General features: G+C 44.4%; 1 protein-coding gene across 6 annotated transcripts in view; it reads left to right on the top strand.

Annotated features, from left to right (window-relative positions):
* The window catches only part of SHROOM2 (shroom family member 2), a 313,178-nt gene extending 292,869 nt beyond the window's left edge, over window positions 1–20,309 (top strand). For all 6 annotated transcript variants that reach the window (XM_075589388.1, XM_075589387.1, XM_075589390.1 and 3 more), the window contains 3 exons: window positions 7,657–7,828; window positions 15,429–15,701; window positions 19,443–20,309. In XM_075589388.1, coding sequence (XP_075445503.1) covers window positions 7,657–7,828; window positions 15,429–15,701; window positions 19,443–19,709 — 712 coding nt within the window. In that variant the 3' untranslated portion in view covers window positions 19,710–20,309. The remainder of the gene's footprint in view (window positions 1–7,656; window positions 7,829–15,428; window positions 15,702–19,442) is intronic.
* The last annotated feature ends 6,398 nt before the right edge of the window (window positions 20,310–26,707 follow it).

A 26,707-nucleotide genomic window follows, 5' to 3' on the forward strand; every position in this document is an offset into this window, starting at 1 on the left:
GCTTAATCATCATCCCGCGGTGTCTTGATGTTTTTGGCTCTGCAGTGAGAAGAGTTTGAGTCACATGATCTGATTAGCAGGACATAACCATACATCACTATGCAGCCAACATCTTATGACTTGTCTCACTCTCCCATCAGCAGTGCCGATGGAAAATTAAGCAAATGGGGAGATTGGGTGGGGATCCATTGAAACACAGGGGATTGCCAAGCCAGCAGAGCTACCTAAGAGACGGTCCATTTACAGTATTTGGGAGTATCTCAGTCATCCCCTGAGATTTATTCAGTCTGACTCCAACTTCTATTATAAATTTAAACACAATTTGTGGGTAGTTAAAAAAAAAAAAAAAAAGTCTCCTGGCTGCAGAACTGGGACAATCTAGAACCAGATTGATCAAATCCCAAAAATCTATATTGCTTTGTGCAGATTTGATCAGTTGATATGCCAGTTTATTTTTTATTATTATTGTACCACTTTTTTAGTCCATTTTCAACTGGGTGATTATGGCAAATAGCCCCCACTTTTTTCTTATTTGTCTTCCATTTTTTTTTTAACAAGTTAGTCTGTATACCGGTTTTGTGAGTTTGAGTTACTGATTCTACATACAGTACACATTCATTTATTGTACTGTATAGTGGACATTCTGTTTTCCGGGTTTTTGCATTTTGAATTGCTGCACTGGGGTAGTGGTATAGTAGTATATGCCTGGAAACTACTGCTGCAGTGTCTTAAACATAGCATTTTGCATACCCATGCTACAGTAAAAAAAATACTGCGGGGAGAAAAAGTTTTTTTAACCCTTTAGGATTTTCACATACAGCTGAACCCCGTTATAGTGTGGTCCTTGGGGGCCACAGAATAAGACCGCGTTATAACCGGGATCGCGTTAAAATTTTGGCACGCAAGGATTTACCGGCATCTAGACCTCTCTCTCTTTGCTGTCAGCTCTTTCCCTCATGCGGCACAATGGAGGTTTTCAAATCTCGGGAGCCACACTCGGACCGCGTTATAAGCGGATTCATGTTGTAGCGGATCACGCTATAACGGGGTTGAGCTGTATTTCAAAACTAACCTGTTAGAGCTTAATCTGAGTCCTAATAATAGATCAAGATAACCCGATCAAACAAATTACACAAAAACATGATACTTTTTCAACATTTCACCCCCTAAAAACATATAACCCTGCCCCCAATACATAATAAAATACACCCAACCCTCGCCCCAACACATAATAGAAATAGACCCACCCCAATACATAATAAAAATACACCTACCCCCCACCCCCAATACATATTAAAAATACACTCCCCACCCCCAATACATATTAAAAATACACCCCCACACCCCCATACATATTAAAAATACACCCACCCAATACATATATAAAAATACACCCAACCCCAATCTATATATATAAATTTGAAAATCTTGGTTGTGAGTGTCTGGAGACCATATGATTGGTCTGTCTGTCCGCCCGCCCTCCCACGGCTCTCATTTGCTGGTGTCTCGCCCCTCCCGGATGGCCCGCCCCCCCATGGCTCTCATTGGCCTGTACACTCTAACCCAGGGGTCCCCAACCCCCGGCCACACTGCTGCTGCTGCCTGAGGTGAGGAAATGCTCTCTGGTGGTGGTGGCGCCGGTTGTTGCTGCTGCTGGGGGGGGGGGCTTAACTGAGCTCCGTTTCTGCCCCCTCCAGCTCAGTTTTTGCCGCCCCCCCAGCTCCGTTTTTGGCCCCCCCAGCTCCGTTTTTGCCCCCCCCCCAGCTCTGTTTTTGACCCCCCCAGCTCCGTTTTTGACCCCCCCCAGCTCCGTTTTTGACTCCCCTGCTTCATTTTTGACCCCCCAGCTCCGTTTTTGACCCGCCCCCGACACACAGTGACAGACACACAGACACACACAGGGACAGACACACACAGGGACAGACACACTGACAAACACAAGGACAGACACAGTGACACCTCCCCTTCCACCCCTGCCTTCCCCCTGCCCCTGCCTTCCCCCCCCACCGCCCCTGCCTTCCCCCCCCCCCCACCACCCCTGTCTTCCCCCCGGCCTCCCTTCCCCCCCTCTGCCCCGACCCCCCCCATGCCTTCCCCCGCCAATGGCTTCCCCCCCCCCCACTGCCTTCCCCCCCCGCCCCGGCCTTCCTTCCCCCCGCCCCGGCCTTCCCCCCCGCCCCTGCTTTCCCCCCCGCCCCGGCCTTCCCCCCCAGCCCCGGCCTTCCCCCCCGCCCCTGCCTTCCCCCCCCTGTTTCCCCCCCGCCCCTGCTTTCCCCCCCCCCGCCCCTGCTTTCCCCCCCCGCCCCTGCTTTCCAACCCCCCCCCCCTCCCGCCTCTGCCTTCCCCCCCTCCCGCCGCTGCCTTTCACCCACCCACTGCCCGTACTCCCGCCACCTCCCGCCTCTGCCTTTCACCCGCCACCTCCCGCCTCTGCCTTTCACCCGCCCTCCCGCCTCTGCCTTTCAGAAACCCGCCGCACTCCCGCCTCTACCTTTCACCCACTCGCCGCCCTCCCGCAGGGACGACTCAGGAGATTCCTTCCTCTTCCTCTCCCTCTCTCCCATCTCCCGTTATCCTTTCTGCCCCTTCCCACTCCTCTCCTTCACCGTCTACCTCTCTCCCCTTGCTGCAGCGCGTTCCCCGCAGGTCTCGCATACCCACGCGCCCCCGCAGCCCCTGCTGTAATCCTCCCCGCTCCCTCTAACCCGCGGTAGCTCCTTTACCTTCCCCTGTGGTGCCATCCGTCCCGTTGCCTCCTCCGCGTGTGATGCCCGTGGCGCGGCGTTCTGCGCGCCTGGTGACGCGTCCGGTACGCGCACCCCCTCAGCCCATGGGGGACGCGCGTGAATGCTCCTCTCTACCCTTGCTGGCCATCGCACGGGCACAGTCCTCGCCCGCGTTCCCCTCCGCTTGGCTCCGTCCCCCACCTGCTGTCTTCCCCTGCTCCGTGCGGTCCGCGCCTGTGTTACAGCCTGTGTGCACGCACCCCAGCTTACAGGGGCCGCGCGCACAGACTCTTCTCATCAGGATTTCCCTGTCTCCGCCTCCCAAGCTGTTCAGGCCATTCCCCTGACTGCCCCTTCTATCTCCTCCTTTTCTCTCCCTGACCTCTCTCTTGCTTCTCCCACTTCTCTCTCTTCTCCTCCCCTCTCTGTCATTGGTGCACCTTCCTTTATAATCCCTGTTTGTCCACCTCTTCCCACCCACAGCCAGCACTCACTACCCACCCGCCACCCGTACTGAACACCCACCCGACGCCTCACACCTGCTCACACCCTAGCGGGAAACATACCTCACATTTTTACATCGCCAAAATATACATCGTACTGTGGTGTGTTTACAATAAACCATTCTTAAACAACATTGTATTACATTTTCTTCCATGTTTCTTTTCAACATTATTATTCAAACTTTCCACCAAATAGTCATCCTATTGTTACCCTATTTATAAATAATACTACCTATTACGGATTTACATCCCGAGCAACGCCGGGTATATCAGCTAGTACATAATAAAAATACACCTGCCCCCACCCCCAATACATATTAAAAATACACCCGCCACCACATATTAAAAATACACCCCAACCCCCAATACATATAAAAAAATACACCCACCCCACCAATACATGTAAAAAATCCGCCGCCCCCAATACATATAAAAAATACACCCATACACCCCCCCCCAATATATATAAAAATATACCCACCCCCCAATACACACAAAAAATACCCCCGCCCCCCGCAATACATATAAAAAATAAATGGTCAGGACGGGCCAGGTGGCTGCGCTCCAAGTTGGGCCCATCTGATGTCAGCAATGTTTTTTTTAGAGAGCAGTGGTTTCCTCCTGGCTATCCTTCCATGAACACCATTATTGTTCAGTCTTTTTCTGATAGTTGTGTCATGAACACTCACATTAGCCAAGGTGAGAGTAGCTTGCAGATCCTTAAATGTTACTCTGGGGGTCTTTGTGCTTCCTGGATGATTTGCTGGTTTGCTCTTGGTGAGATTTTGATAAGACGACCGCTCCTGAGTAGAGTGACTGGTGTTGAACGTTGTCCATTTCTAGACTGTCTGGCACTGGCTTGGTGACGCCCCAAATCCTTAGAAATGGTTTTGTAAATGTTTCTAGACTGATGAGCATCAATAATGGACTTTCTGAGGCCCACAGCGATTTACTTTTGATTGTGGCATGATGTGTTTCCACACACCTGTATGGTGAAGACCAAACGCAGAAAATTTCTGATCTTTGTATAGGGTGAGGCCTCCCAAGCGCACTCCAGAAGATCTACCTAATTAATTAAACACCTGATTCTAATTGTCCTTTTTAATTTAGCTGATAAAACCAGGGTTTCACTTACTTTTGCACATACTCTGACTCTTAATTAGTCATTGTTTGTCTAATTCATGATTAATTTTGTTTCAAAAGACATAGAATTGGTTAGTATAAACCCTATTGGATATTTAAGAAAAGATTGGTTTTGATTCAAAGAAGGTTATCATGGGAACAGTATGGAATTTCCGTTATCATTGGGGTTCAAAACCTTTTTCTGGCCACTCTAAGTGAAAACATGTATTATGAATTAAAAATGAACTTGCTCTGAGATTACATATACCACAGAGTTATTTTCTGAAATACAATACTGTTTATTAATAACATTTGAAATGCCATTATGATTTCCATGCATTATAGTATTTGATTAAAGAAATGTGTGTACATAAATTACTCCTTTAAAAGACCTTACTGTATATTGGTTGCTCAAAATATTCAACGGTCCCTGTTTTGTCATAACAGTACTCTGAACCACTGATATGTACAGCCAGTCCTCGCTTATCCTATGTAATGCGTCCCGCAAACCACCGTCAGATAACGGACCATCGGATTAAGGGTCCATGTTTATCCGCGGCGGTGAGCGTTGGATAAGCGGTTCCGACGTCGGATAATGCGTCCAGGGGACTGCATTATGCTTCGTTGGAAAAGGCATTCGACAGAAAGTAGCCTGTCGGATACCGAGGACCACCTGTATTGTTATTTCCACAAGCTCTGCAGTAGTTGTACAATGTAATAGGATATCCTGAATATATACTGCTTCCGATACACTTAAGGCGTGGAGTGGTATGCAGTGCATTACTGGATGGAAGGATTAAAGAGAATGCTGGTTGAAACTTATTTACCACTGTAGTTATAGGGGTGTGTCCTGTCCAATAGCTTTTGGTTGTGTTTTGCATAGATCTATGCAGTTACTACTGTAGTATGATGTTAGTTGTTTGAGGCTTTACCTGTAAAGGAGCAATCAACCCTAACTAACCCCCATTTCTTTAAAGGATTGGAACCAGGGAGTCCTCTATAACTGAACCACACTATTTTCATTCCCGAGGCCCCCCTGGTTCCTGAGATACTTACTGGTGATGTTACTTGTATTACTTCCTAGGTTCTTCAGAGGATTTAAATGGCCGTCCAATAGGAAGCCACAATTTATACAGTTGCGTCTTCCTATTGGTCTGAGATTTGGCAGCCATTTAAATCTAGCTACATCACCATTAAGCATGGAAATGGAGTAAACGGAGCTGAAAATAGCAGTGCTTGACTCCTGGGAACACCTGCTTTCCATGCTGTAAAATGGAGTGTAAACAAAAAAGGAAATGAGTAGGGGAGACTGTTTTAACCAGAGGTCCACATAACCTTATACTACCACAGTTGCTAAAGAGTATTTTTGTCATTATTTGTCACTTCTCCAGAATTGAAGGGATTCAAGTGCAATGCCACTTAACATATATTTGAGTTGCAGTGAAAACAAAATACATCTAACACAGTCTGTACAATGTAGCGATTCTTTTCCAATCTAGCAGATTTTCAACAGTTTTACAGATTTAATTCAATAGTTTAACTACAGTATGAGAAGTACATTAAATATCACAAAGTAAATAATGCATACTGCTTTTCATAGGGCACAGGTGGACAAAAATGTTAACAACTTAGGAGCTACAAATATTAGGAGCCAAAGTTTTGTTGGGGATTGGGAGAGGTGGTCATGTGAGGCTGTTCTGGTCTCTCCCGGCAATTTTGGCTCCTAAAAACTTCCTCTTCCTCCCCAGCGGTTCTGTATGTCGGTGTATAACAAAACAAAACAAAAAATAGACAGCACTCAAAGGGTTAAAGCTAGACACTTAATAGTGCAACGTGGAACAGTACTTTCTTGTGACTTGCACCTTATACCCATTGAACCTGTGTATCTGTTTATGTTTTCTATTTGGGAATTTTGAGCTCACCTTTTTTCCTAGTTAGGTCTTCATTGAAGGGGATTCAGGAGCCCATTATCCCAAATAACTCTTTGTGAGGTTCTGGACTCGTTTATTTCACCATCTCCATTTGAATTGACATTTTTTTCTTCTGTTTTTTCACCATTTCATAGGGAGTTTTTAACAGGGTTAAAGGGAAGTACCATCGGACATCTTTTTTGACCCTTGGGAACGGGTCTGAAGAAGGGGTCTTCACCCCAAAACGTTGCCCCCCCCCCTTCCCCTGTATCACCGCATTTGTTTGCACCCCCAACCCCTCCCCTCCTTCCCCCCTCCCTTCACCCTGAGATTCCCTTTCCTACCCTTCCCCTTTCCTTGTTTTCTCAGGCTCCTTCCTTGTCACATTTACCACACACTGTGTGTGACCTAGGCCCCTTGGGGGTTTGTGTTCTTTCCTTGATTAAATTAATTTGGCTTATTTCTTTTTCAATTGTCATTCATGAGTGCTGGGAACATTATTTTGTGTTTATTGTATGTCAGTGTGTATCTGTGACACTGATACACATTCGCGCACTCATTCTGACACACTCACTCACCAACCTCATACAGAGAAGAGGCAGGCACAGTCCTGCAGCTCTCCGCCTTGCTCCCTCCCCCAACCTTTGCACCCCTCTGCTTCCTGTTCTCTGCTACCCCCTTCCTGAATTCCACAGGCAGCTGCGCTGCTCCCAGCCTGTCACAGACTTGTCAGACACCGCTTTGATGATGTACTATGAAAGCCCGATCGGGCACATTGTAACCAATTGGACTGTGATGGTGACTGACGGGTCACTCAGCTTTGCAAAACTCAGACGCCAATTACATTTTAGGCGCCTGGGAAATTTCCAACCCTGTCATAAGGTCTTGTTATGGATATATATAGATATAGATATAGATAGATAGATGTATATGTATATATATATATATATGTTTAATGTTTTATTTCATTTATTTACTAGAATTTTTTAATTTGAGTCAAAAATCTGAACTATGATAAAACCACAAACCACAAATATGGAATATGCCATACATACATGCTGTTTTCATTCCAAACTAAGGCAAAGCTTGGAAAGATTATAGTGTTGGAGTGGTTCCAATACAGATTGTTCAATTTTTCCCAATGTTTTCAATACTGCAGTAATCGGGGATGAATCACTTGTTTATTTTTTAAATAAACTCCAGTCAATGTAATTTTTATGATGTTTCCCTCCAAATTTTATCTCACTTTGGTACCCCTCTGAAAAAGAATATTACTCCATGGTTTGGTAACGAATCTATGTTCAGGATCACCAGAAAAATGTAAACCCGAAATAAAAAAAGGTATTTATTTTGTTTAAGAAGGAAGTTTGACTGTGGCTTTGTATCATCCAACAGAAAGGATGAGCAGAATATGTCGTCTGCTATCTCATTAACAACCAGCTCCACATACTACAGCACATCAGCACCGAAAGCGGAGCTCCTCAATAAAATGAAAGACATGCAAGAGCAACAGCACCCTGAGGAGGATTCTGAAGAGGAGCTGGACCATGACCTGTCAGTAAAAAAGGTAACGGTGTTCTAAAATTGTAAGCAGCATCTCATTTTACAATAAAACCTCTCCCTGTCTCAAAATTATCACGGTCATACGGTCTCATTTTCCTTTGTTTAATTGGAAAACCCCATTACTCATAGCTGTAAAATGAGTTATTTGTCGTATGTTGTCCTATGTTATAGTTTGATCTATGCCACTCTCCTAAGCGACTTCTAATTTAAGGATTAAGGCCCATGTTTACTAAGTGGTTGGGTCGGGTTATCGGATGTGTCGTGGAACAGCATCGCTTCGTTAACATGGCTGTCAAAGTTGAACAATGAAATTAAATGTAATTAAGAATTAAAAAAGGATAATTGACATAAACAAAATTCAAGGTGAGCGAGGGGGAGAGGATATCATTGATATATTAGGATAGAAATAATGATTAAAGAGACAAGCTGCCTTCTCAAAGAATGGTCTTTTTCTTGGTCAGCCTACCCCAGCTAAAAGTAGACATTGTTCTTGGTGTTCTAGATTCCTAATTAGCTATTAAGGGTGAATATTTAGGGAAGTTCTTGCTTTCCTCCTATCAAAGTATAGTGCTTTATTATTTAACTTGGCTCTTTATTGAGAAAATTGGGTATAAAAGGGATACTAATGAACACTGTGAATGGTAGCTGGAAAGCAACTAGAGTGTGGGCTTGATGCTCATATACATCCATGACATTGAGATCATCAGGGAACATGCACACCACTCACATATTCTGTGCATACATGTTCACATCATTGAAGATCTTGGATCCACACAGTTTGTGCTGGATCACGTGCTAATTGGATTGAAGTTGCAAGGGTTTGTAGAGAAGTCAGTGTAACATTAAGATCAGCTGTGTGTTTGGTGAAATGTTTTAGGTAATTTATAGTATGAGAAAAACTTCCAACATGTGAAGCATATTCCTTGGAATTCCTCTCTTAGCTTTTTCCAAACTCACATTAAACATTTTTTAAGTTTCACATCCTTGTTTGAATACTGGTATTCAGCAGCAATACATTCCTATTAAATTATAGGATCACATTTTCCGTGTTATGCCCAAAAATATATGCTGACCTATGTGAAAGATGAAGCCCTTACTGTTAACAGGAACACTGAAGTCACCATGCATATTTTCCATGGACCTTTGTAAGAGGAATGAGGTGTCTCTCCTTGGATGTCTGTTTCCCCGAACAACAGTTACCTTTTAATTAGTATGAAGAAGCTCACTTATTTTTCCACCAAGGAATGTATAATTCAGCTTTCATTTCAATTAGATATACAGTGCTTTTGTCAGCATGCCCTGTTAAGAAATGTTACATTTTACCCCCATGTTCAATAAGGGAGGACCTTTTTTCTAACTCTGTCCTTCAAAGTCTCAAGGTCTTTTGGGGACAAAAGTATGTGAATGTGTTAGAAATAATATACCGGTACAGTAAGCTATAGAGCTATATTTACACGTCACATACTAAATCCTGAGACAATAGTACTATTCAATATCTTTTGTGTAAGAAAGATTGCATCAAAGTCTGTGAGGCAATAGGTCATTACCAATGAGCTTAGACTATCATATTCTTCAATAAGGAAATGAAAAATTAAGTACTGTACGGTATGTTATTCTGGCATTGTCAGTGTTTTTCATGTTGGTTGTGGTGCAGACATTCCACCTAACAATATATAATCTTATAGGTAAATACAAGTACAGTACACTGTCATAGTCTATGGTCACGGTCAGAACTAACCTGTGTAAAACAAACGTAATAGTTGGTGGCTGTTGAAAGAAGTATCTTTAGGAATTGCTACATGTATTACCATATGCAGATACTGAATGATGCAAATATAATTTGTATACATCTTCATTATAGTGTATATGGATAAAATGGATGAATATGTATCTAGTGGGGAAAGGATTACACATTTCTGAATTTAGCGTTGGTAGAACATACTTGTCAGGTGTAAGTTCCATTGAGAACAGTTGTATGCAACGTGAGATCGCTAAGAGCCATGTTTCAATCTTGAACTGTTGCAATAGTGCTATAAGATAACTGAATGTAGGTATTTACATCTAAAAAAAAATGCCAAAGGATATTGGGAAGAGTATGTTGGGTATTCACACTTTACAAAGCCAGAACAAAACAATATTCAGAAATGTCCCAAGAGTTTAGAAATGTTCATGTAGAACCATAGGCCTTTTACCTAAACACAGCAACACAACATATCTATATTGCTGTGACATTTATCACGATTGGCTTTACCACAACTCTAATTAGATTACAACCATTAATAGAAAAGGAAAGCACCCTTCCCCTCAAAAGGCTAATAATGACGCAAAATGAGTGTTCACTTTTGTAATTTTGCAAGCTTTCAATTAAATATCGCTAGACAGTGAGAATAAAAGGATGTATGGGCCCTATTTATAGTCTCCGCATTAAACAAATCTAGTGATTTTAGAGAAATTCACAAATTAGCATATTAAGCAAAATTGCAAAGCACATTCATTTAATATTTGGCAAATTGCTTGTAAATTCATACAAGGTTCGCCGTTTTTTTTACACCTGAAAAGTGACACATTTTGTCTAGTTGGTGACTGTGGGCAAAAATGTGCAAATCTTTATCTAAGAGATTAAAAAGTTATTTTAGTGCCCAGAGTAACAGATTCAGGTAATGCAGCCAGGAAAGTTAGTAGGCATTTGCTTAGAGAGAGGACGTAAAATTACCCAGGTGTCAGGTGAGTAGATAAATCGCAAAATATAGACAAAAGAGCCGCACAATTCGAAATATAACTGGTCTATTATATGAAAGCAAAAAACACGGGCTGAAGTTTTGAATCCAAGAATACAGTTCCTATCTTTTTTTTAAAAAACATTTTTCAATTAAGGTACTGTAATACAAAGATGTAGGTTAAAAAAATAATAATATATATAATTCTTTTAGAATAAGGCCCCATCAGGATCAATACAAGAGCAGCTTTCAAAATAACTATTCACCCCACGGGCAGTACAAATGACACTGGGTCACACCCCATTTATGTTGAAGGAAAGGAGATTTCACCAGCAATAAAGGAAAGGGTTCTTTACAGTAAGGGCAGTTAAAATGTGGAATTCATTACCCATGGAGACCGTGATAGCAGATGCCATAGATATCTATATAAAAAAAAAAGTTATCCATCTTTTTAGAAAGGAAAGGTATACAGGAATATACCAAATAAGTGAACATGGGAAGGATGTTGATCCAGGGAGTAATCTGATTGCCAATATTGGAGTCAGAAAGGAATTCATTGTTTGCCCATATGAGATATCATTAGATGATATTTTACTGGGGGTTTTATGCTTGTCTTCCTCTGGATCAATAAATATACTGTAAGTACAAATATACGATAAAGTATCTGTCGTCTAAATTTAACATAGATTAAACTTGATGGACATATGTCTGTTTTCTACCTCATCAACTATGTAACTTATTTAACAGTGTTGAGCCATACCACCAAATGAAGCGGCTAGCACAATTTAGTAATTACATATTATTTATACAAACAATCAAAATGTTGAGTATGGTACAGTATGCACTGCTCGATCTTCCAGTCTCACAGTGAGAACGCAAGAGCCAAACATTACTCGTGACCTATATGACCGAGTTCAAACAGTTTCCAAGTTGTCGGGTTTGTAACGAACGTAAACATGACATTTTCCTGCCATTCTTTCTTTGTTTCTTACAAGACGGTGTTCAGATACTTTGCCTGAAGTGTTTCATTTCAGAAGTGACTTGTTTGAATCATCTGCTCGAACAGGCTGACAAGATACAGCAGTTCATTTCCGTGTTACCAGGCTGTGCAAGTGGCAACTGCACATTTTCATGTTTGGTTTTACGTGGGAACTAGGGTCATTTTTAATAGTTCATTATTTTTAATTTCCAGGTTGAAGAAATAGCTTTTTGCACTAATAACAGAGTACCTTTTTGTGTGTGTGTGTGTGTGTGTGTGTGTGTTTCTGAATATGAAAGCCTCTTGAAGCTTAAATTGTTCTATACCGGTAATTAAAACAGTGCACTATGCTAACACACCTGAAGATGAATCATTTGATTAATTCTATTTATTTGTGAAGAAAGATTGCCCTATGGCAATCTGGCAGTGAAAGCAGAGGGGAACCGTACACCAGTTGTTCTTGTTTGAGAGGAACTCTTCCAGCTCTTCCTGAGAAAAAAAACATGCTTGCGTATACAAGTGATACTTGTAAGCACTGCAAATTCCTCTACGCCCCACATCTCCACATATCTTTAGTAGAGATGTGTGAACCTGTTGAGATTGTTATCATGGCAAATAAACATCCCACTTGTGCGCACAGTCACATGTCTCAGACAGGTCTGCACCCCATGCCTTTCGCCATTATCTCCGCACATTGCAGCCACAGATTCTGGGTAATACCATGCGAATGAGTACACAGCCTGTCACCTTTACATCACACATTTTCCCAAACAATTTTTGAGGTTATTGACCAGGCAGCTCAATGTTTAAGTGAAGGCTAATTCTTGATTCACAGCGGGTAATCATTAAACTTCGATAGTGCTGAGCGGGGCACTACTTTGTAGACACTCCCGTTGACTTCAATGGCAGTTTGCATGCCCGATTTAGTACTATTGCAGTTTAATGAATAACCCCCACAAAGTCAAACAATATATACATCTAATTTTTTTTTTATGGGTTCAATACGTAGACTTTTGCCAAAAAAATCTGCACAGTGTTTGTGAAAATTTTGTCAGATGTGCACTTTAAGTAAAATATTCAGTCTGCATTTTTCTTTTATAAATGCATACGTATCATTCGTGACTTTTTTTTTGCCTATTGTGAATGTACCAAATTTCCCAAATTCACAAACTTGCACCTGTTTCTAGTCTTTAGAAAATTGAATCTATATATGAACTCTAGTCACTGACCGTTTATTTAACATTTTATTGCATGCTTTGTAGATTTAAAAATGTCCATTAACCTGGTATATTAACCAAAAAGACTATGCTTCATTGCCGTTTATTACCATTTACCACATCTCTTCTCTATATATAGAATGATCTTTCAAAGCGTCAAATTGCATAGTAGCTCTTATGGCTTCACTGCACATTCAATATGGGCCATAATGCTGTATATTCCAGCAGGTTTAGGTGTTACATCCCATGCATAAATACTTAGGTATTACTTCACTGGTTTATGTTGCTATATCAGTGTTTTTCAACCTTTTTTTTGTTGTTACGGATCCCTAAAATTATATTGTGAAATTCTACAGAAACTGCAACCCTCTCTAATAGCGCGTCTGAGATCAGATGCATTGTAAGGAACCCCAACCCTCTCTAATAGCACGTCTGAGATCAGATGCATTGTAAGCAACCCCAACCCTCCCTAATAGCACGTCTGAGATCAGATGCATTGTAAGGAACCCCAACCCTCTCTAATAGTGTGTCTGATATCACATGCATTGTAAGGAACCCCAACACTCTCTAATAGCGTGTCTGAGATCAGATGCATTGTATGGAACCCCAACCCTCTCTACTAGTGTGGCTGAGATCAGATGCATTGCAAATTCTTCTATATTTGATACAGTTTTCAAATTACCTGAAACTTGCAGGAAAATCTGTAGGGATGCCCACTAAACTCAAGGGCTTTCAGGAACCCTGTTGTATACATTTGGAGATTAAAATGGAGATCAACCAGTACATATTCTGTTTTTATGAAATCTGAGACTGGAGCACAGACTCGTTATATCTGGTTGCTATAATTAAGCTGAAAAACATCTTCACTTTAGCTGTTCAAAGGTACAGTCCATCTATAAGGGGCTGAAATATACCATATATATGTAGCAGGATATATATCCATAGACTTTATATCGCAGTTGTGGACAGCACTCACCCAAACAGCATATATAGTCTGGGTGCTCGTGGTCTGGTCGCTCATCATCTTGATGATCAGGAAACATATATTTATCTGTAGAAATGGTCCCAGCACTTCCAAATCGAGTTAAAACATCTCTATTTCAAATCATAAAACCAAAAATTGGTTAAAAAAGGTGAACAAAGTTAATAAAACACAATTACTATTGACAAGTGGCGATATTCAGGACTGGCGCTTTAGGCCCTCTCAGCCCTTCTAAAGGTCTCTGGATATATATCCATGTTGGATAATTGTTACTTTTATGACGCTCTTACCAACTTTATGATCTCCACATTACAGTATGAGATCCTTATTGAAACCTGTGCATCTAAAGCCTGTAATATTGTTCTTTCATTAAGTGTCTTAAGAGAATCCATTTAGATGGTAATAAGGGACTGTAAATTGTAATCAATTGCTATAATACATTGTCAGTGTTTGGGATTGTTTTCAATGACCGTGTTCTATTCACCTCAAACTGAAAATGAAGTTTCTATCTTTGGAGGTGGTTAATGAGAAGTTGAGATGTTGAAATTAAGTGTTGGTGGACATCCACAGACCCAAAAGGACTACCTACATTAGCTGCCATAATCTGCTAATGAAAGTTCAAGTGTAAGGTTAAATCTTTTTTTCTGTAGAGCATAAGATCCAAATAAAAAACAATTCTGGTCATTTTCTTCTAGTTTAATGGCAATATTTTTAACACTTGAATATTTGCCAGTCGATAGGAATTACAAAGGATCCATTTAACATGACTGTTGCTAGGTTATATGTCTATAAAGTTTTTACTAAATGGTAACACTAGTTCAGCTAGATCAAACACTATTTACGTTTCTATTTAATGATGACATTGGAATGTCACAATATTGCCCACAAGGATACTTCTACTTCCCCTATTGACTACAATATCAGACTCTACCAGATATAAGACTTTTGTATGATATTGGCTATCCTCTTGGCGTTCACTTGTGTCTACCACAAGCATCGTTTTATATATTTTATCGAGGGTAAATTAAGAAAATGGCTTTTGGTCCCAATCTAACCACTGAAGTGTGAGAGAGGAAAGCTTCCTGATGCATTACACAAACATTATATTAGTGCGTGAGCATCAGCATCTGAGGGCGAGATGGTAGTTCAGAAAAAGCAAGTTTCTCCTCCTCAGTCCTTTTTGTAAAACGGTTTCCCCTCTATGCTGTACATGCATCCAGGCATACCTAAACAAGTGGATGAAATCGACAATTGACTGTAAATTACGGCAATTAACCAGAGAGATCCATATTACGTGGTCATCTATTCCTCGGTATATCTCCCAAAATATCACTTGACAAGGTTTTATGCAGGTTTTTAAATGGGAAATTGAAAGAGTGCGAGTTTTCTTCTGCTTTTGGACAAAGTTTAAAATGAATATACATTGTGCAATCTTGTGTGTATTCCGTATTTATTTTATGAAAGACCGTGACATTCTCCAATTGGTTTAAGCGCATCTCCCACTTTACCACATCGTGTCTGATGTACTAATTGCAGTCTATAAATTATTTTATTGGGTGAGCTTATCAAAAGTGTCCTAATGGCTGCTTATCTGGCTTTCTTGCATTTTACATTGTATATTCTGCAAAGAGCTCTATGTGTGATAGAAAATGAAGTTATGTAAAGAAGAATAGAATGTTTAATCCGTTCTTAACCTTTGTCCTCCACAGCAAGAACTGATAGATAGCATCAGCAAGAAGCTGCAGGTTCTGCGAGAAGCTAAAGAAACCCTCTTAGAAGATATCCAGTGTAACAATGCCTTGGGTGAAGAAGTTGAGGTCATTGTCAAAGAGGTCTGCAAACCCAATGAATTTGATAAGTTCAGGATGTTCATTGGAGACCTGGAGAAAATAGTCAACCTTCTGTTGTCACTTTCGGGACGACTTGCACGGGTAGAAAACGCTTTGAATAACTTGGATGAAACGGTCACTCCTGAGGAGCGGGTAAGGAGACAATAATGAACAACAGTAATTAAGCCCCTATTTCATATGCATGGCAAAAATGTAGCTCAAGATTGAATAGAGCTACAGCTTCCCTGTCATAGAGAAACAGCATCAGAGTTTTTGGAATATGAGCCGTTGAGAGCAATGTATGTAAAGAGACACGTCTATTACTTTATACAGTATATCGAAATAGAAATGTTGAGTTTATGTTGCAAATAAAATATATTTCCATGCTTTTATCCAATGATCCATGCATTCTGAAAATCGTATATACAAAGTAAGTGACAAAGTGAGCTGCAAATTTCTGACAAAATACTGAAAGTAAAGCAATCCGCCTCATCTATTTTGATCATTTTTTCGCTATTCAAATTAATGCAGACTGTCAACCAAGTAGACATGTCAGGGTGATTTAGGCAGAAACATGAATAGAATTGAAACACATCTATATGTATTCTAGCACTTAGGTGCAAGAGACTTGACTTTTCCCTAATATGATTTATTAAAAAAAAAAAAAAAACCTTCCCTTCTAATTACCATGATAACATTTCAATCAGACGTACGCAAGCAGAATCGATATGCAGGTGTTAAATAAATATATATATTTATTTATCTCCATCCACACACACACAGTACGGCAAATGAAACTGGTGACACTGGCAGTAATTCAATCAGTGGCCAGAGTAACTATGGCGCTCCCTGTTAAAACTAAACACAATATACAATAGTGTCACATACACTAATCCAGGCCTGCACAACTTGTACAGTGAGAAGGGCGAATTGCTCCAAGGAAAAAAGATTTGGGCCGCACAGGTAAAATCATCATCATCATCTTTCCTCCAGCACCTCTCATCATCATCCTCATATATATCTCCCAAATCACCCTTCATCATCATCATCCTCATCATCCTCATCATCTTCATATCTCCCCCAAAACCCATCATCAACGTTTGCGAGACTCCCCACAGATCTCTCATACCCCCATCTCTCCCCCTCACCCATACACATAATACTCCCCCTCCACATCAAACACACAATACCACCTGCACACCACACACATCCCACCCCTTGCACCTCACATCACTCTCCCCCCTGCACCTCAGATGACTTTCCTCCTCTGCACCTAACATCACTTTCCCCCACTGCACCTCACATCACTCTCCCCCCCTGCACCTCACATCACTCCCCCCCCCTGCACCTCACATCACTTTCCCCCACTGCACCTCACATCACTCTCCCCCCTGCACCTCACATCACTCTCCCCCCTGCACCTCACATCACTCTCCCCCCCTGCACCTCACATCACTCTCCCCCCTTGCAACTCACATCACACTCCCCCCCCCCCCTGCAACTCACACCACTCTCCCCCATCACAAGAAAAACAGAGTCGGGCCCCACAGCTCATTTCAGCAGCCCCCACAGCCCATTTCAGCAGCCCCCACAGCCCATATCAGCAGCCCCCCACAGCAGCCCCCCTCCCCATTTCAGCAGCCCCTACAGCCCATTTCAGCAGCCCCCCACAGCAACCTCCACCGCCATTTCAGCAGCCCCCCACAGCCCATATCAGCAGCCCCCCACAGCCCATATCAGCAGCCCCCCAGCTCATTTCAGCAGCACCCACAGTAGTCCACCACAGCCCATATCAACAGCCCCCCAGCCCATTTCAGCAGCCCCCCCCCCAGCCCATTCCATTTCAGCAGCCCCCCCATATGTCAGCAGCCCCCTCAGCCCATTCCATGTTAGCAGCCCCCCCCTCCTCCTATGTCAGCAGCCCCCCCTCTTCCCATGTCAGCAGCCCCCCCCTCCCCTCATGTCAGCAGCCCCCCCCCCCTCCCCTCATGTCAGCAGCCCGCCCCTCCTCCCATGTCAGCAGCCCCCCCTCCTCCCATGTCAGCAGCCCCCCCTCCTCCCATGTCAGCAGCCCCCCCTCCTCCCATGTCAGCAGCCCCCCCTCGTCCCATGTCAGCAGCCCCCCCTCCTCCCATGTCAGCAGCCCCCCCCTCCTCCCATGTCAGCAGCCCCCCCTCCTCCCATGTGAGCAGCCCCCCTCGTCCCATGTCAGCAGCCCTCCCCCTCCTCCCATGTCAGCAGCCCTCCCCCTCCTCCCATGTCAGCAGCCCTCCCCCTCCTCCCATGTCAGCAGCCCTCCCCCTCCTCCCATGTCAGCAGCCCTCCCCCTCCTCCCATGTCAGCAGCCCTCCCCCTCCTCCCATGTCAGCAGCCCTCCCCCTCCTCCCATGTCAGCAGCCCTCCCCCTCCTCTCATGTCAGCAGCCCTCCCCCTCCTCCCATGTCAGCAGCCCTCCCCCCTCCTCCCAGGAGGTTCCGGGTCGCGCGACACTGCTAAAGCGCGTCACCCTGCTGGAGCAGGCGGGGAGCGCGGTCACACAGACACTGCTGGAGCGCGCTCATACTTAATGCTGGAGCGCGCTCCTTCTGTCCTTACCAGGGAAGGGGGGTGAAGGGGGTCCGCTGCGGGCCGTATGTTGTGCAGGCCTGCACTAATCCAATCTGGAAGGAGACTGGCATTCCTCTCCCACTGATTGATTGGTGCCATTGCCTGCATTTACTTTTCGATTGCGAATACCCCATCAACAGCTCCTGAATTGGGGGAGCTTGCACGGAATTGTTCAGGTAATGCAAAGAATATACATAAAAAAATTGGAAGTGTTGCTGATTAAATGCAAATTAAATGCAAATGTCTTTAGTAAAATGAGAGAGAGAGTAAGAATTTAAGCAGAAAACATGAGTAGACATTAATTACACTGATATTTTACAATTTCTCTGAATCTCTGATCATTAGCATCTTCAGCAGACTACTTTGTTTCATCCAGCTGGCACTTTTTTTCTCTGGGGTTAGATTTGGTTTTAAGGTACAGGTTAAAACTAGGTGAAATGTTAACTAGCTAGATATTATGAAGCACACTTCAATTTGCTCTCAGTAAAAATAAAAGCATGATCCTGTAATTTGGCATAGAACAATAAATTAACAATTTTGACTAAAACCGGATTTTTTTGGAGGTAGTATTGGACTACCATTATTATTTTACATGGAAAATGCTTTACATGAGCTTTCAAGATCTCATTTAGAGAGGGCATTGCAAATGCAAACATATCAATGATTTTATGATGGTTTAAAAACAGCTATCAAAACCAAAATGGCTCGCACCATAAGCACACAGTCCCAGCAAACTCATTATTAAACTATTAATTTTCAACTGGTAACTGTCGTTTGGAGGTTAGTGGCCCCTCCTCCCAGGGTTTAAGCTCATCCCACCCCATTTTTTATGTGGCAGGTTTTTCCATGTACCTGTGCAGGACAGACCCACTGTGGTCATTCTCCCTCCAGCAGAGGTAAATGAGAATTTTCACTGTTAGTGTTAGGGCCTGCTTACCGGTCATGCCTTGACGTGGCTTGCAGGCTTACAACGCTTTGGCCAAAGGGTTTAACTAAATGACCCTTACTCAAGAGAATATTGAAGTGTTTTGTCACATTGGCTGCATCATTGGGCTTTTCTGTCTTTTGTTATATCTGCACAGATGTGTAATTTGCCACTGCCCACTATGGTAACATGATATAATGTAAAATAACTTGGACAAAGAGGTTCCCTTGTATTTCGAATGTGAGCTTTGATTGACAGCATAGCTCAAATAGACAATAACATAGGTTATATCTGTAATTGGTATGTTATTTTCCCCGTATCTTTTATTGCTAATCGACTCGCATGTACTTTCATTCTCCCAGCGGACATTGGTGGAAAAGAGGAAGCTGCTCACAAGACAGCATGAAGATGCAAAAGAATTGAAAGAGAACTTGGACCGCCGTGAGCGTATCGTTTTTGACATTTTGGCAAGTTACCTGAACGAAGAAAATATAGCAGATTACGAGCACTTTGTGAAGATGAAATCGGCACTCATCCTTGAGCAACGGGAACTGGAAGACAAAATTAAGCTGGGAGAAGAGCAGCTCAAATGTTTGACCGACAGCCTTCCATCAGACCGGATCAAGTAGGGACCAGCATAGCCCAATACGAAACCTGGACATTTGGCCTGCCTTTATTGTGAGATTCTTTTATTAACATGTAAAAATGAGAAGCATCATTCATGTTTGTGGATGTCACACAAAATGGAAATACTTATTTCTAGCAATAAATTTTGGTTTGATTGGATGATATATTTAATTTTTAATGGTTGACTGTACAGATTTTTTCCCCCCATATGTTAGATCCTTAGCAGTTTCTATTAGAAATGTAAATGTAATGCTTCAAATTCAGTTGTATGGTGAACTCTTGTTACAATATTGCATGTAGCCTGGATCTTTCTGTTGTCTATAGTGATCCTTTTACGTACAGCATAAACTCTTTAGGAAGCCAGCAGTAAAGGAATGAATGATATAAGTCACAATGCATTTGCTCTCATTGAGATGTTTTATATATAACATTTAAATACAGAATTAATAGTTAGAATGATGCAATTTTCCTAATATGTCTTCTTTTCTTTGTCTAATATTATGTCACCAGAGTTATGTAGGGAATTTATTTATCATTCTGAAAATCTGCTGTTGTCTCAATTTCTCTTGGAGAAAAATAATAAACAATACAAAAACAAACAATCGAATAGGTTTCATTCTTTTATATCTGTGTATCCAACCTTCTATTCAAATGTTGTCTCTTTTCCAGAATATTTTCACTTCCAAAGTACAGTATAATGATATAGTGCAGGGGAGTGCAATCTTTTTTACCCTGCACCCCCTTGCCGACTGTCCTCCTCTCCACGCCACACCCCCACCTCCACCCCTTACCTTGGTTCTCGGTGTCTGGGCGTCATGACGTCATGTTGCCATGGCGACGCTTCCACAGAAGCCGGCTGAACCAAGGTAAGTAAGGTTTACAGAGGTCTTTGCCTCTTTCCTGGCATTTCATTTAAGTGCCTTCGGGAAGCGCGCAGGGCCTCTGTAAACCCCGCACCCCCTGCAGATAATCTTGCGCCCCCCCCCAGTTTGCGCACCCCTGATATAGTGTATCAAACTGTTTTTTACAGAGCTGCTGTCTGTAAGAACCTGTTTTTTTTATAGGAACATTGTATTTTAAATACAATATAAAAATGTGTTGACTAGCTCTATGTGCCCATAGGTATTAAGTTAAGTGAAAGCAGTTGAATGTGCTTGTCAGCTAGATGAAAAGTGAGGCTGTATACAAGGATGGCTAAGTTGAAATAGCCACTACACACCTCACTCAGTATATCAATATACCTTACTATAAGCTGATATAATATCGACCAGTCTATTGTAAGACAAGCCACACTCACTGCAGATATAGGAGAGATCAGCCCTAGAGTCTGAGTGCTCTTGCTGCCCACGGACGCAGTCTACGAAGCACTCAGACAGTGTATAGCCCACACCTCACCGATGAGCCGACGTCACGTGACGGTGACGTTTAGAGATTACTTATACTTACCTTGGTATAGAGATCACCCACATTTTAGGGTTTATTAAGATTTACTAAAGAGGTATTTATATATAATTACACCTCCATTAAACACCCTACCACACCTCTCCGTCTTTTAATTACTATTTGTTTGTTTTTTGTATGTGGTTTCTCCAAACAATTTATTTTAATCAGTCTATAATAAAATGTAAGTTTTAATTAGGGTGCACTTTCCTTAGTGCCACACTAAAGGGATTCTATCTTTCCTCTCACTTACTGTTAATCCATTCCCTGTGAGCACCACCCTTTCAACAATTGTTTGGATCAATTTCCCTCTTTTTGCTTGAGCAGAGTAAATTCTGCAGCTTTCATCTGCGTGCAGAACTCCTTGTTTGTTAATGTGCTGAAATAGATGCAAGTTCAAAGTGTAAAAACTACCTGTTACAAATATATATTTTCGTAGAAGCACTTTAGTAACCAGATGTGTGACTAATTTACTTTATATACATCACACTACAGACATACCCCGGTTTAAGGACACTCTCACTTTAAGTACACTCACGAGTTAGGACATATCGCCCAATAGGCAAACGGCAACTCACGCATGCACCTGTCAGCACGTCCTGAACAGCAATACCGGCTCCCTACCTGTACCGAAGCTGTGCGCAAGCGGGGAGACTATAGAGCAGGCCTACACAACTCGTAAAGTGAGAAGGGCCGAACTGCTCCAAGGAAAAAATTTTTTGGGCGCACAGGTAAAATCATCATCATCATCATCATCATCATCATCATCATCATCATCATCATCATCATCATCATCATCATCATCATCATCATCATCATCATCATCTCTCCTCCAGCACCTCTCATCATCCTGCACCTCACATCCTTCTCCCCCCCTGCACCTCACATCCCTCTCCCCCCTGCACCTCCCACCACCCTCCCCCCCTGCACCTCCCACCACCCTCCCCCCCTGCACCTCCCACCACCCTCCCCCCCTGCACCTCCCATGGCTCTCCCCCGGCACCTCCCATCACTCTCCCCCCTGCACCTCCCATCACTCCCCCCCTGCACCTCACATCCTTCTCCCCCCTGCACCTCACATCCTTCTCCCCCCCTGCACCTCACATCCCTCTCCCCCTCTGCACCTCCCATCACTCCCCCCTGCACCTCACATCCCTCTCCCCACCCCTGCACCTCACATCCCTCTCCCCCTCTGCACCTCCCATCTCTCTCCCCCCTGCACCTCCCATCACTCACCCCCTGCACCTCCCATCATTCTCCCCTCTGCACCTCCCATCACTCTCCCCCTGCACCTCCCATCACTCTTCCCCCCTTGCACCTCCCATCACTCTCCCCCCTGCACCTCCCATCACTCCCCCTGCACCTCCCATCTCTCTCCCCCCTGCACCTCACATCCTTCTCTCCCCTGCACCTCACATCCCTCTCCCCCCCTGCACCTCCCATCACTCTTCCCCCCCTGCACCTCACATCACTCTCCCCACTGCACCTCCCATTACTCTCCCCCGCTGCACCTCATATCACTCTCCCCCCCTACACCTCACATCACTCTCCCCCCCTACACCTCACAAGGAAAACAGAGTCGGCCGCACGGGTAAAACAGCATTTATTATTCAAAATAACACATTTATTTACGATGTTTACTTGAAACAAAATTACATTTAAAATACTTTCATTCAAATTAAATTAATTTGCCCATATCAGCAGGCCCCACAGCCCATATCAGCAGCCCCCACAGCCCATGTCAGCAACTCCCCCATGCCAGCATCCCCCCTCCCATGTCAGCATCCCCCCTCCCATGTCAGCATCCCCTCTCCAGCATCCCCCCTCCCCTCCAGCATCCCCCCTCCCATGTCAGCATCCCCCCTCCCCCTCCAGCATCCCCCCTCCCATGTCGGCATCCTCCTGCCCCATCTCAGCATCCCCCCCTCCCATGTCAGCATCCCCCCTCCCCCCCAAGTCAGCATCCCCCCCAAGTCAGCATCCCCCCCAAGTCAGCATCCCCCCAAGTCAGCATCCCCCCCAAGTCAACATCCCCCCATGTCAGCATCCCCCCTCCCATGTCAGCATCCCCCCTCCCCCAACAATGTCAGACCCCCCCCCCTCCCATGTCAGCATCCCCCCTCCCTTGTCAGCATCCCTCTCCCATCAGCATCCCCCCTCCCGAGTCAGCATCCCTCTCCCATGTCAGCATCCCCCCTCCCATGTCAGCATTCCCCCCTCCCATGTCAGCATTCTTCCCTCCCATGTCAGCATCACCCCCAAGTCAGCATCCCCCCCCCAAGTATCCCCACCCCCCAAGTCAGCATCCCCCCCAAGTCAGCATCCCCCCCAAGTCAGCATCCCCCCTCCCATGTCAGCATCCCCACCCCCCAAGTCAGCATCCCCCCCGTCAGCATCCCTCCCATGTCAGCAGCCCTCTCCCATGTCAGCATCCCCCCTCCCATGTCAGCATTCCCCCCTCTCATGTCAGCATCCCCCCCCCCCAAGTCATTTCAGCAGCCCCCCGCATGAATGAATGAATCCCCCACCCCATGCCTACCTGATGATGTTGGCGGCGGTAGCAGAGGTGGCAACAGAGTCGTTGTCGGCGGCAACAGAAGAAGAAGAAGAGGAGGAGGAGGTGGTGGTGGATGGCGGCAACTAAAACTAATTTAAATTGGCGGTGAGGTGAAGCAGGGGGAAGTGCGCTCTAGTAACAGACCCGGGTTCCGGGTCGCGCTACACTGCTGGAGCCGGGAAGGGAGGTTAGGGAGATTAGGGGAAGCGCGCGCATTCAAAGGTTGCTGGAGCGCGCTCCTACTAGAGGGCACACACACAGCATGCGGCCGCAAGCCTTCTTTTCTTACCAGGGAAGGGGGGGGGTTGAAAGGGGGCCGTCACGGGCCGCACGGGGCCGTATGTTGTGCAGCCCTGCTGTAGAGCCTGTTACAAACGTGTTATTTATATCAGTTATGCACGTATATGACGATTGCAGTGCAGTACATGCATCGCAAAGTGGGAAAAAGGTAGTGCTTCACTTTAAGTATATTTTCGCTTTACATACATGCTCCAGTCCTATTGCGTAAATTAATACGGGGTATGCCTGTATATGCTAATCTGTAAAGTATTAGGGATATCAGTCACCTTTGTCATACTACAGTATGTAATTTATGTGCTGTAAATTAGCAACTTCTGTTGGTAAATCACCTTCTTGCAAGTCTGCCAATATTTTACAGGACTGTGACGAGTTACACTAGGGAATACAATAATCCAAATGAATGAATAACCAGTGACTCGTTCTACTCTCAATCCAAGACTCGCAACACATCATTTACAAAGAACTTCCTTATCTGAACTACGCATTACTCATCACACAATAGTAGCGAACGAAAAAAAAACATGACTTCGGATTAACAATAATTACTCTATTATACCACACATGCCATGTAGGCAGTATTCCTTAAGTCTTTTCCATACTGGTTAAATACAGAACCCTCATCTGCTGCTCAGATCAGTTCTCTGCTACTGTATGTTGTTAAAGTCCTACAGTACCACTCAACCCTCACTCTATTACTTAGAAACTATTACTCTCCCAGGTTTTTGAAGAAATCGTGTTTCCTGCACTTACTGTAGTAGCCTTTGAAATGGTTCTGAGTACTCCATTCTCCAAACAAAATTGAGTAGGAAGTAGAATATATGTGATTTTAAAAAACAATAGCCAAAGGGAATGATTTGCATGATAATTTCCAAGAAGTTATGTATAGCCTTCTTTACACAGCCTGCTTATTTGAAAAATACATTTATCATACTAGCGCAGCTTTTGGAATTACAGCCCATCCATATTTTCCTCATTTGACTGTAATGAAAACATTAGCATTTAAAGTAGCAAAACATGAACAATGTTATATACAGTACTAGCTGAGAGACCCGGCGTTGCCCGGGAGTCACACTGTCCCCCCCCCCCCCCCACACACACTGTCTCCCCCCCCACACACACTGTCCCCCCTCCCCCACACACTGTCCCCCCCCTCACACACACACACACACACACACACTGTCCCCCTCCCCCACACACACACTGTGTCCCCCTCCCCCACACACACACTGTCCCCCCCCCACACATACACTGTCCCCCCCCACACACACACTGTCCCCCCCTCCCCCACACACACACTGTCCCTCCCCCCCACACACACTGTCCCTCCCCGTGACTCGCGCTCCCCCCCCCAGCACCCGCTTGGTCCCCCGTGACTCACGCTCCCCCCCCCCCCGGCGGCCGCTTGGTCCCCCGTGACTCGCGCTCCCCCCCCCGGCGGCCGCTTGGTCCCCCGTGACTCGCTCTCCCCCCCCGGCGGCCGCTTGGTCCCCCGTGCCTCGTGCTCCCCCCCCCCAGCGCCCGCTTGGTCCCCCGTGCCTCGCGCTCCCCCCCCCCAGCGCCCACTTGGTCCCCCGTGCCTCGCGCTCCCCCCCCCCCCCAGCGTGCAGGTGGCGGCAGGAAGCGCCCTGTGTGGGCCTGGGGCCTGTGTGGAGAGTTACTGGCGCCATAAGCTGAGGCGGGACGTGCAGTGACTTACCTGAGGGGGAGGTAGCGCCGGGGAGGTAAGGGAGCGTTGGCGGCTGGGGTAGGAGGGCCGCGCTTCCCCTCCGTCCGGAGCCGGTGCAGGGTGGCGCACGTGATGGGGGGGACACAGAGAGAGGTGTGTGTGTGTGTGTGTGTTTTGGACCTTTGGCCCGTCACTCCGCCTCAGGCCAATGAGAGGTGTGCGGGGGCGGGCGGCCCAAGGGAGCAATCTCATTGGCCTGAGGGACACAGGCCATGCAGACATACAGTGCTTTCAGAAATATATAGTAGATACAATTATATATTAGTACATTCATAAAATTATAAAAAATGGGATTAGAAGTTAAAACAAGAATGCAGACAGTATTATCTAATACTACAGAACTATATATATATATATATATATATATATATATATATAAAATCAAAGGCTCCTTACCAGGCAGACCAGAGAATCCAGGGAATCCAAAGCAGGCACAGCAAGGAAGAGACAGCACACTTGTTAGCAAAAAGAATTGTATTAGTGAAGCAGGCACAAAACACCAACGTTTCGGTCCTAAAAACAGGACCTTTATCAAGGGAGTGCCTGCTTCACTAATACAATTCTTTTTGCTAACAAGTGTGCTGTCTCTTCCTTGCTGTGCCTGCTTTGGATTCCCTGGATTCTCTGGTCTGCCTGGTAAGGAGCCTTTGATTATATATATATATAATGTAAAAAATGGTTTTTGAAGCAAAAGTGGCACTGTGTGCTCATTTGCATGTCATTTCCCAGAATCCCTTGCTGCAGTGGAAGTGCTGTGTGCTGGGTGATAATGGGGAAAGGCGGGGTTGCAGACCTGCCTAAGACATGCAAATGAGCATACAGTTGTATTTACATTTATATATATATATATATATATATATATATATATATATATATATATATATATATATATATATATATACACACATACACAAAAAACAAATCAGTGCTGGAAATAGCACTAGGTGAATGTATAAGTAATAATGACATTTCATAAT

This window comes from Ascaphus truei, chromosome 3 (assembly GCF_040206685.1).
Source record: "Ascaphus truei isolate aAscTru1 chromosome 3, aAscTru1.hap1, whole genome shotgun sequence".
Taxonomy (NCBI): Eukaryota; Metazoa; Chordata; class Amphibia; order Anura; family Ascaphidae; genus Ascaphus; species Ascaphus truei.